Raw genomic sequence first — 14057 nt, 5'->3', positions numbered from 1 at the left:
TGTAAGAGGCCTAGGCGCAGGCCCACCGGGCTCTACCGTAGCCCTTCAGTATTGGTGGACACATCACAATCTCTCCAATGACAAAAAAAAAAAAAATTCCCCAAAGGATGGTTTTGAAGAGAAAATAAAAAGGCTATAAACTTTCAAGAGTTATGCATTTATCCTCTCACCAACTGTACACAGCACCTATTAATAGGCAATGTTCAGTTTTGAATGCTTTTCTAGCAGCTGCCTTATCATTGCTGGTTTACTTGTCCATCTCACCACTAGACTGTAGGAACTTTGGGCCAAGGACTATGTCTTATTTATCTTTGGATCCACAGGTCCAATAAATGTTAGTTGAACTGAATAAGCCCTTGATTATTCCACTGGACTGTGAACTCTTTGATAGCAGAGATTCTTAACAATATAGAGTGGGCACTCAGTAAGTCCTTTCAGAACGAGTGTTTGAATACCATGTCCCTCCTTGGTTAGATGATACTCCTCTTAAGGTCAGGGCCCATACCTCATACTTGCTTGATTTCCCATAGTCTGGCATACTGCTTTTCACACAAAACTACTCCGATATTTATTAAGCGAAATATTACGGCAAGACAGAGCTTCTAAAGCAGAGATCCAAGTAAGTAAAGAGAATGAGCACCTGTACAAGTTTTACTGTAGCAGAACAAAAAAGCACAGTAAAAGGGTAAGCTGGTTGTGAGTCAACTAAAGAAAAAAACAGCTTCATGGCAGAGCAATAATCTACAATGTGATAACTAAGAATGTTAAAATAGTCCCTCTTACTAAATTTTTCTTACTTTTTTTTGAGATGGTCTCATTCTGTCGCTGAGGCTAGAATGCAGTGGCTCGATCACACTGCAGCCTCGACCTCCCCACCCTGGGCTCAAGCAATCCTCTTACCTCGGCCTCCTGAGTAGCTGGGACTACAGGCACACACAACCACACTCAGCTAATTTTTAATTTTTTGTAGAGATGGGGTCTCACTATGTCGTCCAGGCTGGTTTCCAACTCCTAGCCTCAAGAAATCCTCCCACCTCGGCCTCCCAACGTGCAAGCATTACAGGCGTGATGTAATCCTATGCCAGGCCTGATTCTTACTTTGTAAATATAAAATCCTTATAAGTTCCTTCCTCATGAATGATTCTTGCTTCTTTCTGATAAAACCTATATATTTAAGCTATTTTCCTATTGATACAAAGCAAGATAAGGTGTAACACAGACTGATTTGGCACGTTTTTAGAATAATATATCTACTTTTTAAGAATCTACTACAAAATAGAATTGACATCCAGGTGCGGTGGCTCACGCCTGTAATCCCAGCACTTTGGGAGGCCAAGGCAGGTGGATCACGAGGTGAGGAGTTAAGAGACCAGCCTGGCCAATACAGTGAAACCCCAGCTCTACTAAAAATACAAAAACTAGCCGGGCGTGGTGCCATGTGCCTGTAGTCCCAGCTACTCTGGAGTCTGAGGCAGAGTCTGAGGCAGAGGTTGCAGTGAGCCGAGATCGAGCCACTGCACTCCAGCCCAGGCAACAGAGTGAGCCTCCGTCTCAAAAAAATAAATAAATAAAATAGAACTGACGACACAAAATATTTCTCAATTTACAAATTACCAACTGGCAGAGAAGCTGAAAAGTTGAGAAAAATGCTAAAAGAGCAGTTGACATCTAAAGCTCAATCAGAAATAAAAACAAAGCATTTCTGAAATTAGAAATACAAGGCAACAAATATAAAAATTTATTAAAAATACCATCTGTACACAACATTTTGGGGCAAATCATCTATTTAAAACTCAATGCAATATTCTTCTACTAGGCAGAGAAATACTTTTCCACTTCACCTTTACTCCTTAATTCCACTTGATACTTACATTGCTATGCCACATGCAGAGCACATACCCTCTACTTTATATTGTAATACTAAATACAAAATCAGCCGGGTACAGTGGCTCACACTTGTAATCCCAGCACTTTGGGAGCACAAGGCAAAAAGGATCACTTGAGCCCAGGAGTTCAAGGCCAGCCTAGGCAACACAGCAAGACCCAGCCTCTACAAAAAAAATAAAATAAAATTATTTATTTATTTTTATTTATTTTTTACTTATTTTGAGATAGAGTCTCGCTCTGTCGCCCAGGCTGGAGTGCAGTGGCGCGATCTTGGCTCACTGCAAGCTCCACCACCCGGGTTCAAGCGATTCTCCTGCCTCAGCCTCCTGAGTAGCTGGGACTACAGGCGCCCGCCACCACACCAGGCTAATTTTTTGTGTGTTTTTAGTAGAGACGGGGTTTCACCATGTTAGCCAGGATGATTTCAATTTCCTGACCTCATGATCCGCCCGCCTTGGCCTCCCAAAGTGCTAGGATTACAGGCGTGAGCCACTGCACCCGGCCTACAAAAAATTTTTAAAAATTATCCAGGTGCAGTGGCACATGTCTGTAGTCCCAACTACTCAGGAGGCTGAGGTAGGAGAATCACTTGAGCCCAGGAGGTTGAAGCTACAGTGAGCTATGATCATGCCACTGCCCTCCAGCCTAGGTGACACAGTGAGACCCTATTCCAAACACACACACACACACACACACACACACACACACACACACAAAGCCAAACTCTTTAAAAACAGGAGTGTTAAATACACTTCACATTGGCCACAATAGACAGCAGTGCCTCGTATATACCAGTCATCAATAAATGCTTGATGAATTAGGATTATGTTTTTTGAGACAGAGTCTCAACTCTGTCACCCAGGCTGGAGTCCAGTGGCACAATCTCAGCTCACTGCAGCCTCAACCTCCCAGGCTCCAGCAATTCTCCCACCTAAGCCACCTGAATAGCTGGGGCCACAGGCATGCACCACCACACCTGGCTAATTTTTTCTTGTAGAGATGGTATCTCACTATGTTGCCCTGGCTGGTCTAAAATTCCTGGGGTTCAATCAATCCTCCTGCCTCGGCCTCCTAAAATACTGGGATTATGGGCATGAGCCAAGGTAACTTGTCACTGACACTGTCAATTTCAAGTGTCCTGAAAATTAAAACTGAATTCTACCAATTAGAAATGTATACCAATTAAGGTTACTTCTATTTTTAAGGTCTCCTGAATAACCAAATAAGATCACATTTCATATTACTGCACAAACTAACCTCACTGAGAAAGAAACAGAATTATTCTCTAAGATACTAAATTCCAGATGACAAAAATCTTCCTATTTTTAAAACAAGGTTATTGGCCAGGTGCAGCAGCCCACGCCTATAATCCCAGCACTTTGGGAGGCCCAGGCAGGAGGATCACCTGAAGTCAGGAGTTCAAGACCGCCCTGGCCAACATGGGGAAACCCCGCCTCTACTAAAAATACAAAAATTAGCCGGGCGTGGTGGCAGGTGCCTGTAATCCCTGTTACTCGGGAGGCTGAGGCCTGAGAAAGGCTTGAACCCGGGAGGTGGAGTTTGCAGTGAACAGAGATCATGCCATTGCACTCCAGCCTGGGGAAGAGAGTGAGACTCTGTCTCCAAACATAAAAATAAAAATAAAATAAAATAAAATAAGGTTCTTTAGCCACACAGCTAAACCACTCAGTAACAAAATCCACCATGTTTTGATGCCTGCTCACCCTCAAGTTTTCTATCAAAGCACATTACCCTTAAGTCACTATATTAAGTCAATGATAATAAATATCGTGTAAGTGACACGTTTCTTGAGGGCAAAGACTTTGACTACACCCAGCATCTAAAACAGTACCTTGTATCTGGTAGGCATACTCCATGAATATTTGCTGAAAGAATGGCATTCATGACTATCTTATGGACTTCAATGACATATTCCAGGTGCTTCTCACCATTGCTCATATCCACCCATGAAGTCCTCCTTTTTTGGGGAGGTCTCGCTTTGTTGCCCAGGCTGGAATGCACTGGCATGATCTTGGCTCACTGCAACCTCCACCTCCTGGGTTCAAGCGATTCTCCTGCCTCCTGAGTAGCTGGGATTACAGGCATGCACCACCATGCTTGGCTAATTTTTGTATTTTTTGTAGAGATGGGGTTTCACCGTGTTGACCAGGCTGGTCTTGAACTCCTAATCCCAGATGATCCACCCGCCTCGGCCTCTCAAAGTGCTGGGATTACAGGTTACCCAATGGGGTCTTTCAAAATCTCATCACCACCCTCCTCTTCAAAGCTAAGAGAACCCAGGTATAGTATGAAAGTATATCCGCTTTAAATGATGTATTAAGATGCTTTCCCCTCAGCATGCAACATTCTAAAGTCAAATAAATCATCAATATTTCAGAAGTCAGTAAACAGCCTTTAATGGAAAAGAAACACAAGTTTCCAGTCATTCAGCAACCCTGTGTGACCTACTAAATTAAGTACAACATTTCTCAAAGTATATCTAATACAAAAAGTTCTAGACTTCAGAACCTCTTTCTAAATGATAAAAGGGGAGCCAGGGAGGTGTGAAAAATTACAAAAGGGGAGAAGGATGTGAACACGACCCTCTCTGAAGCAGTGAAGTATCTAAAACCAGTCTGTTAGGGGGAAAAATTTTTTTTTTTTTTTTTTTTTTTGAGACAGAGTCTTGCTCTGTCACCCGGGCTGGAGTGCAGTGGCCGGATCTCAGCTCACTGCAAGCTCCGCCTCCTGGGTTCACGCCATTCTCCTGCCTCAGCCTCCCGAGTAGCTGGGACTACAGGCGCCCGCCACCTCGCCCGGCTAGTTTTTGTATTTTTAGTAGAGACGGGGTTTCACCGGGTTAGCCAGGATGGTCTTGATCTCCTGACCTCGTGATCCGCCCGTCTCGGCCTCCCAAAGTGCTGAGATTACAGGCTTGAGCCACCGCGCCCGGCCCGGAAAATTTTTTTTTAAAGGCATCTAGTTCACCCTCCCACACAAAGCAGGAATTCCTCCAATGCCACCAACAGGTGGTCCTGCAGTTTTTGACAAAGAGACAGAACATTTCCCATATGAACATTCCCATAACAGAACGCTCATTCTCTCTCAAGTCAACCCATTACCCTCTTCTTTAAATAGGATCTAAAAATACTTCAGCTTTTATGAACTGACTCTTCTTCTGGCCCCAACTTCATCTCAGCATCATGAACATCAAGCTCTTCTAGCCGGGCGTGGTAGCTCATGCCTGTAATCCCCAGCACTTTGGGAGGCTGAGGAGGATGGATCACGAGGTCAGGAGTCCAAGACCAGCCTGGCCAAGATGCTGAAACCCCGTCTCTACTAAATATACAAAAATTAGCTGGGCGTGGTGGCAAGCGCCTATAATCCCAGCTACTTCGGAGGCTGAGACAGGAGAATCACTTAAAACCCAGGTGCCAGAGGTTGCAGTGAGCCAAGATCAAGCCACTGCACTCCAGCCTGGGTGACAGAGCAAGAATTCGTCTAAAAAAAAAAAAAAAAACTCTTCTAGCATAAAGACCTAAAAATCACAATGTTTTCAGCTTGCTTTCCCAAACACCCCACCCCTCTCAATTCCAAATCAAGTAAGCAATGAATCAAAGAGATGAAGACATCTCCCCAATAGAAAGATGAATCCATTTTCACTAAAACAAAACAAAACAAACAAACAAAAAAAACCTGAGCACAGAATCATACAACCTTTAGAGTTGGAAAAACCTTAGAACCCTCTAAATCTACTTCCTACCTCCTGTAGTTATCACTTCAGTAACTTCTCTGGGCAGTACATTTGTGGCCTGGAATCTTAAGATGTGGGGAGGTAAGAAGGTTCTTTGGCTTGAATGTTAAGTCATCCTGAGTACAGTTTTTATTATTGATTGTTTTGGTTTTTTTTGAAACAGGCTCTCACTCTGTTGCCCGGGCTGGAGTGCAGTGGCACAATTATGGCTCACTGCAGCCTCAACCTCCCCAGTTCAAGTGACCTTTCCAACTCAGCCTTCCAAGTAGCTGAGACGAGAGGCACATGACACCACGCCCACCCTTGTAGAGACAGGGTTTCACTATGTTGCCCAGGCTGGTCTCGAACCCATATGAGGTTTCACTGTGTTGCCCAGGCTGGACTCCTGCAATCCTCCTGCCTCGGCCTCCCAAAGTGTTAGGATTACAGGTTTGAGCCACCACTCCTGGCCTAAGTACAGTTTTTAAAAGTTGTACATGGATCTTGTAGGTGACATGGTTTGACAGAAGTAGATCAAAAGTAATCTGTGTCATTTGTTTACCATTACTTCATTGTCTCTTATACAATTTCCCTATTTTAAGAAGGTTAAATTTGTTACTTACTAGCAATATTTTTAAATGTCTTTTAAAAGATATGAGCTATTAAAAAACACCCAAGTTACTTTCAGGCCCAAAATTGAATAGGTTTTTCAGCTTCTAAAGATCTCTTTCAAGTTTGGCATAGACATGGCTTTACTCAGTCATCCACTCAACAAATACACAGTAAGGGCCTAACTCTAAACTGGACACTGCACTGGGCATTGAGAAGATGGAGAGCAGGAAAGATAAGGTCCCTATTCTAAGGGAGCTTTGTTTACAGAAGGCACAATTGCATCATCACACAGAATTACAAATTCAGAAAAGTGCTAGGAAGGCAAAGTACAGGATGCTCTAAGAACACATACACACAATAGGGCCTGTAATCCCAGCACTTTGGGAGGCTGAGGCGGGTGAATCACTTGAGGCCAGGAGTTCCAGACCAGCCTGGCCAACATGGCAAAACCCCGTCTCTATTAAAATACAAAAATGAGCCAGGCACGGTGGTGCATGCCTGTAATCGCAGCTACTCAAGAGGCTGAGGCACAAGAATCACTTGGGCCCAGGCAGCAGAAGACGCAGTGAGCTGAGATGACACCAGCGCACCCCAGCCTGGGCAACAGAGCAAGACTCTGCCTCAAAAAACAAAACAAAAAAACCCCCATGTAATAGGGGAAAACTGTTACACCATGGGGATTCAAAGCAAAATTTCCTGAGGAAGTGATGGTTAAGCTGAGATCTGAATGGAGGCCATTCGTATTTATGCAAAAATAGATATCCATAAAATGAGAAGAGAGGATTGGTCCAATAAGCCCAGCTACCTTACCTTTGGCATCTTTTATCCTATATCCTAAAACAACCTTTGTTTTTTTTTTTTTTTTTTGAGACAGAGTCTAGCTCTGTCGCCCAGGCTGGAGTACAGTGGTATGATCTCGGCTCACTGCAATCTCCACCTCCCAGGTTCAAGCGATTTTCCTGCCTTGGCCTCCCGAGTAGCTGGGACTATAGGTGAGCACCACCACGCCCAGCTAATTTTGTATTTTTAGTAGAGACGGGGTTTTACCATGTTGGCCAGGCTGGTCTCAAACTCCTGATCTCAGGTGATCTACCTGCCTCGGCCTCCCAAAGTGCTGAGATTACAGGCGTGAGCCACAGCGTGCAGCCCCACTCCCCCTTTTTGTTGTTTTAAAAACAGGGTCTCATTCTGTTGCCCAGGTTGGGGTGCAGTGGCACAATTATAGCTCACTGTAACCTTAACTCTTGGGCTCAAGAGCCCTCCTCAGCTTCCCAAGTAGCTGTGACTACAGGCACATACCACCACGCCCAGCTAATTTTCTTTTTGTTATCATTTTTTTGTAGACACAGGGTATTGATATGTTATCCAGGCTGGTCTCAAACTTCTGGGCTCAAGTGATCCTCCCACCTCAGCCTCCCAAAGTGCTGGGATTACAGGCGTGAGCCACTGCACCAGACCACAACCTCTTTTTTAAAAAAAGAAGAACAAAGTATGTAATACAGATGTCTGAAAGCTAGTAACTGAAAGTCTTTTGGGGAGAGAGACAGGGTCTTATTTAGCTCTGAATACCTCACATCACCTTGCCTAGTATCGTTACTATCACAGTAGTCACTCAAATCTGGTGAAATGATTAGTGTCAGTACTAAATCAATGTTAATACTGTCTTTAGTTAAATAAATTTGCCAAACTACATCTCCTCACACAAGAAGCCCCATTCTTAAACTTCCTCAATTGTGAAAAGATGTTTTAATCTACCTCAAGAATTTAATAAAATAATACATGGCAAAATGCCGGGGTAGATTCTGTAAGTTCTTGGAATATATGATATCCCTGTGATCAAAAAGCCGGATCAGTCTCTTCTAAGATAGTTTAGACTCAGCTGCGCTTCATTTTCCTTACTATGAGAAAAAATTCTAACAGGTTTGCATCCCCTCTCTGGCCTCGGTTCTCTGACGAGGGTGAAATAACAAACTCTAAAGTTCCTTCTAACTCCAGACACCTGTAAAGCTTTTAAAAGGATCAAGATTGCACTCCTTAGCATGAATGTTAGACTACTTCCTCACCTACTCCATTTCCCCAGGACCCCATATTTTTTCTCAGGAAAGGTAGCATGTAATTCATGATTTAAGTTCTTTAAAAGACCTATTTTCTTTTCTTTTTTTTTTTTTTTTTTGAGACGGAGTCTCGCTCTGCCACCCAGGCTGGAGTGCAGTGGCCGGATCTCAGCTCACTGCAAGCTCCGCCTCCTGGGTTTAGGCCATTCTCCTGCCTCAGCCTCCCGAGTAGCTGGGACTACAGGCGCCCGCCACCTCGCCCGGCTAGTTTTTTGTATTTTTTAGTAGAGACGGGGTTTCACCGTGTTAGCCAGGATGGTCTCGATCTCCTGACCTCGTGATCCGCCCGTCTCGGCCTCCCAAAGTGCTGGGATTACAGGCTTGAGCCACCGCGCCCGGCAAAAGACCTATTTTCTACTCATTTTACACGCAGACTTAAGTTGAATTTATACATCTAAATTAGATCTTCTGAATAATCCAAATAATTATTGTAAAATTTTACACCCCTCAAAGGACAAAAAAAAAAAAAAAAACAGTCAAAATAGCCAACTGTGCTCTGGGCGTGGTGGGTCATATCTATAACCTCAAGCACTTTAGCAGGCTGAGGTGGGAGGATCGCTTGAGGCCAGGAGTTCAAGACCAGCCTGGGCAACATGGCAAGACCTCCATCTCTAAAAAACTTTTTTTTTTTAATTAGCCAGGCATGGTGGTGCACACCTGTAGTTCCAGCCACTAGGAAGGCTGAAGTGGGAACATCATCTGAGCCCAGGAGTTTGAGGCTGTAGTGAACTATAAGCATGCCACCGCACTCCAGCCTAGGCAACAGAATGAGATCTCGTCTCTAAAAACAAAAACAAAAACATGTTTAATGGCCATCAGTCAAAAATAGGTTTATAACTACTAACTCTAAAGAGTAAATTTTGGTTTTCCAATTAAGGAAAATTTATTTCCTATATTTTAAATCAGAAAATAGCCACAAAAAGTCACTTATACTCAGAAATAACAATAAATGCAAACTCATTAATGGAAAAAAATTTTTTAAGTTACAATTAAAAGAGAGCAGAAACATCTGCAACATAATGCAAATGTATCTATAAGATACTACCACATGAAAATGAAATTTTACCCAAAAAACGTTAAAACACTCAAATTATGCAGGTAAGGGCAATTTATGTATTTCAGATTTATCTTGTTTAAAATAATTTTTTGGTGTAGTTTTAAAAACCCTGCCTCCTTTTACCCTTCAGGGAATAGCGTCCCACTAAAAGAGAACACTATTGTAATGATACTTTCAGACAAGAAACCTGTCTTTATGATGTAAACCAGGGCTATCAGATCCAGATAAGGTTTGCCATTAGGATGCTTCAGAAGTAATAACCTTCAAAGAAAAAAAATGTTTAAGTAATTCCTGCATTAATAATTGCTAGTTAGTGAATTTAGTTTTTAAGCACATTGTATTTTTATATAAATATAAATTTTTAAAACTTAAAATTCTATGGCCGGGCGCGGTGGCTCAAGCCTGTAATCCCAGCACTTTGGGAGGCCGAGACGGGCGGATCACGAGGTCAGGAGATCGAGACCATCCTGGCTAACACGGTGAAACCCCGTCTCTACTAAAAATACAAAAAACTAGCCGGGCGAGTTGGCGGGCGCCTGTAGTCCCAGCTACTCGGGAGGCTGAGGCAGGAGAATGGCGTGAACCCGGGAGGCGGAGCTTGCAGTGAGCTGAGATCGGGCCACTGCACTCCAGCCTGGGCGACAGAGCGAGACTCCGTCTCAAAAAAAAAAAAAAAAAAAAACTTAAAATTCTAAACTTAATTTCCAGAGACAAAATCAATCCTTTCACTTTGAACATCAACGTTAACACGGCAGCTTCCTATTTCACAGTTACTCTTAGTATTTCTTTATATTTTACATCCACTGAGTGTTTCAGGGCCTTAAAATTCATTACGATTATTATATTATTAGTTAAAACGTGCACTGTAACATTCCCTTTTTAAAGAGGTGCAAATAGAAGTTAAATAACTTATCCAAGGTCACCCAACAAGTCAGTGACAAAGTTGGGAGTAGGAGTAAAACTTCAGCCCCTAGACTGAAGACTACTTCAAGCGTTTGCAGTTCCAAAAGAGGAAGGAAAAAAAAAGGTCAAGCGATTTACCCTCAATAACTTCCAATAGCATACTCTAAATACAGTGGTACACTTATTATCATAAACACTAATAAAAAAGATTCACCGTGAATGAAAGAAACAACTTTGCTACATTTAGATACCACTGTCATTTCCCTAGCTCTTGTAACAAGCGAAAATCCTGTACTGGATCTGGCTATATGAAATCCTAGGGAATGTTCACTCTTCAATATGAACAATTTATTTTCATGCTAACATGCATTTGCGAATTAATCTTTTATCACCTTGTCCTATTTGGAGGTGCTGCGGGATGCATTTATTTCCTCACTCTTCCATAACATCAAGTCAAAGACTACAATCTCAAAACTAAGCAATTCTCAGTGAAAACATAGTTACATAGCCAATGAAAGAAAAGCTCTAATAAATGGCTGCTTTTAAAGAGATACTTTTAAAGGATGCTTACATGCTTCAGAGAATTACTGGTAACTCGCCCGCCAAGAAGGATGGTCCCTTTAAAGTAGCTTTTAAGGCATTATCCCTCCCTGTTTGGGACACAGTCTGACTTGTTGGACAAGACTAATCTGGGCACTCTCACACACAACCCTTCTGAACCAGCTTAGTTCACTGCAAACATCATTTCAACTGTAGTACTCAGCCCTTCGCATACTACAAGGAACAAGATGACTCTCCTTAACAGTCTTTCAGAACGTCCCCTCGGCGGAGACACTGACAGCCGACCTCCCGCGGATGTTTTTGGAAATAGAAATGTTAACACCAGGAGAGGCTCCTAGGGAATGTCAGTGCGGCAGCAGGTGGAGTAGCCCTGCGTGCCGAGCAGGTTCTTTCTGACCTAGTCTCAGTCCTCCGCTTCCCGGCCCCAGTTCCGCCTTACAGAGACCTTGTTAAGCCGTCTTGCGCCCCTGTTCTCTAACCCAGGGCGAGACTTCCAACCCTCCAGGGAGGCGAGGCAATCGAAGCAGACAAGACGGCCACCCCACCTCTTCCGGGGACTCGCAGGCCCGCTCCCTGGCCATGTCAGAGCCTGATGGACCAGGCTGGAAGGGACGCAGCCGGCTCCCCTGGGAGCCTCCCAGCCAGAACCCCGCGTCCCACGGTCCCTTTCCACAGCCCCCACCCCTTCGAAACGCCACCGCCACCACCCTCCTCACTCCTGAATCCCCTCTCCTCAGGAGTACCCCAGTGGAGGGAGTTACCGGCCCACTCAAAAGTAAGAGCGACGGCCACCCCTCTCGGTCACCCTGGCCCCACTGTCACCGCCCTGCTCCCGCCTCTGCCTACGCCGCTGGCTGACCCCGGTGACGCCCGGGTCGGTACCTTGCGGACCCCCTTGTAGATATAGAAGTAGAGCTCCCGGCCCACATTGAAGCAGAGGCGGTCGCCGTTGCCAGACTGGTCGTTGAGGTTTACGAAGGAGACGCGGACAGGGTTGGATCCCTGCGAGTTGAAGGGCACCCGGTTGGGCCGGCTGTACTCCGAGTGCGGCAGCAGCTTGTACAGACCTTCCCGGGTGGTGAATTGGGTCTTAATCTCGTTCATCTCCTTCCCTCCTCCCTCCGTCGCCATCTTGGAAAGCAGCGTTCATCCTGCCCTAAGTGCCCGGATCACGCCCACCGCGCAGGCGCTGTTCCTGGTGCTCCTCTTCCCCCACCCCTTGCCTTTTCCTTGTCGCCCCTCCCACCCGCGGGCCAGCCCCGCGAAGGCGGGCCGAAGGGAAGGGGCGGGCTTGTTTACGGCCCGACTGCGCAGGCGTGCTCACCTGGCGTGCTCCACCCGGCTGGGCGTCCTCAGGCTCCTCCCCTGGGCGTGGCCTCCGGGCAGCCCGGCTGCTTCCCAGGTGATGTCGGTTCCAGCCGGTGGGGTCTAGTTGACGGTTCCGCAGCCACCAGGACCAACGGAAAGCCGATCAGGGGGAACCGCGGCGGGGCTGGTGTCAGGAGCCTGAGGTGAACTTGAGGGTGCCTCCTCAGCGGTCTCCCCCCCTGCCCTGAGGGGCGCCGGGACCCCAAAGAGCGGAGGAAGAGCGCCACCCCGACTGCCACCGCTTCGGGGCCAGCACGCGGGGTACCCTACAGGGAGCGCGGATGCCCCTGTGTTCGGGCGGGGACGGCTCCACCCCTCCTGGGCCCTCCCTTCGGGACGGGGACTGTCCCGCCCAGAGAGAGTGCTGACTACCCGCGCGACCGTCTGGATCCCCGGTCAGGAAGCAAGCCCCTTTGAAGCCTCCTTGCCGCCGTTTCTGAGAAGGTACCGAAGGACTCAAGATTTACGCTTCACTATGTTTTATTTCAGGCCGGGTAGGGGAAGAGAAGAATGTGCTATAGCATGGATATCCTAATTCCTGTGTGTGGTGAGCACTGGCGGCCTCCGCTTCTTAGCGGAGGTTTGTCCTCTCCAACTGTTCAGAGACACACGGCGGGGAAGCGCTCTGGGAACCGGGGACTGAATCTATGCAGGATTCACTTCTCTTGCTCAGTAGTTTACGAATAGCTCTTAATAAAATTTAAGGTAATTGGTTTTTTTTTTTTTTTTTTGAGAAGCCTCAGGTGGAGTCAGTGAGATTATTTACTAGGAGATCCATAGGGATAGTTGTATGCATGTAATGTACAGGGTCTAGATTTATAAGAACGGGCACACGTGTCAAAGTAAGATTAAACTATCACTATTTTATACCTGGGTTTCTTGGCATGTTGCACCAGAATAGGAAAGTTTCTAAAGTGACAGAAACATTCTAATAGAATTCCAGGGAGGAGGGAAGTCAACATTTGTTACACCAAGAATGAACTATTCCTGAAATCAGATTATATCTTGAGGGACGCAAAAGAAGTGAATGGAGGGAATTTCTAAAGTAGGAGGAATCTAAATCATAAACATCTTCTGTATTATAAAGCAAGTAGATACCAATACAAACTGTGCCAATGATGTAATAACACATTTGCATTGTGTTGGAAAAAAAAGAAAAAAGCACTGAAGTCCTACTTAACTAATAGAGCCTTAGAAATGCTTAAAATTTTTTCTTAGAATTGTTTTGATGTTATCCGACTTTCCCTAAAAGTCAAATCGAGATCAGAAATCTTAATACAGCAAGGTATGTTCTGTGGTTCCCATGGCTAGATCCCAAACTCCATAACTGTGCTATTTTACTTTGAAAACACGTATTTTACAATAATCAACTTGAAGGATAGTGACATCTTGAATCTTCAAAAAATAATTTATCTGTATTTCCTAATTATCAAGAGGAAAAAAGTGTAATAATATTTTGGGGGAAAAGGCCAGGCGCAGTGGCTCACGCCTATAATCCCAGCACTTTGGGAGGCCAAGGTCAGGAGATCAAGACCATCCTGGCTAACACGGTGAAACCCCGTCTCTACTAAAAAACGCAAAAAAATTAGCCAGGCATGGTGGCAGGGGCCTGTAGTCCCAGCTACTTGGGAGGCAGAGGCAGTAGAATGGCGTGAACCCGGGAGGCGGAGCTTGCAGTGAGCTGAGATTGTGCCACTGCACTCCAACCTGGGCAACAGAGCCAGACTCTGTCTCAAAAAAAAAAAAAAATACATATATATATATATATATATATATGTATATATGTATATAGGGGAAGAAAAACCCAGTAAGCAAAAGTTAA

The 14057-nt window shown here is 45.0% G+C and overlaps 1 protein-coding gene and 1 long non-coding RNA gene across 27 annotated transcripts in view; one reads left to right on the top strand and one right to left on the bottom strand.

Moving 5' to 3' along the window:
* The window catches only part of WDR20 (WD repeat domain 20), an 89832-nt gene extending 77730 nt beyond the window's left edge, over positions 1 to 12102 (bottom strand). For 13 of the 26 annotated variants that reach the window (XR_004057246.1, XM_030930160.1, XM_030930161.1 and 10 more), the window contains exon 1: positions 11750 to 12102. Coding sequence is in view for 20 of the 26 variants with exons in the window: in XM_030930160.1 (XP_030786020.1) it covers positions 11750 to 11998 (249 nt within the window). In the remaining 6 variants the exon portion in view is untranslated. The remainder of the gene's footprint in view (positions 1 to 11749) is intronic. The other 13 variants (XM_030930165.1, XM_030930166.1, XM_030930168.1 and 10 more) reach the window with 7 other exon arrangements.
* A 50-nt stretch (positions 12103 to 12152) lies between these two features.
* The window catches only part of LOC115897471, a 36305-nt gene continuing 34400 nt past the window's right edge, over positions 12153 to 14057 (top strand). The window contains exon 1 of the long non-coding RNA XR_004057247.1: positions 12153 to 12679. This is a non-coding gene — a long non-coding RNA (uncharacterized LOC115897471). The remainder of the gene's footprint in view (positions 12680 to 14057) is intronic.

Source organism: Rhinopithecus roxellana, chromosome 5 (genome assembly GCF_007565055.1).
Source record: "Rhinopithecus roxellana isolate Shanxi Qingling chromosome 5, ASM756505v1, whole genome shotgun sequence".
Classification (NCBI taxonomy): domain Eukaryota; kingdom Metazoa; phylum Chordata; class Mammalia; order Primates; family Cercopithecidae; genus Rhinopithecus; species Rhinopithecus roxellana.
Note: the sequence above shows the minus strand (reverse complement) of the source record. Positions and strands in the feature narration are given on the sequence as shown.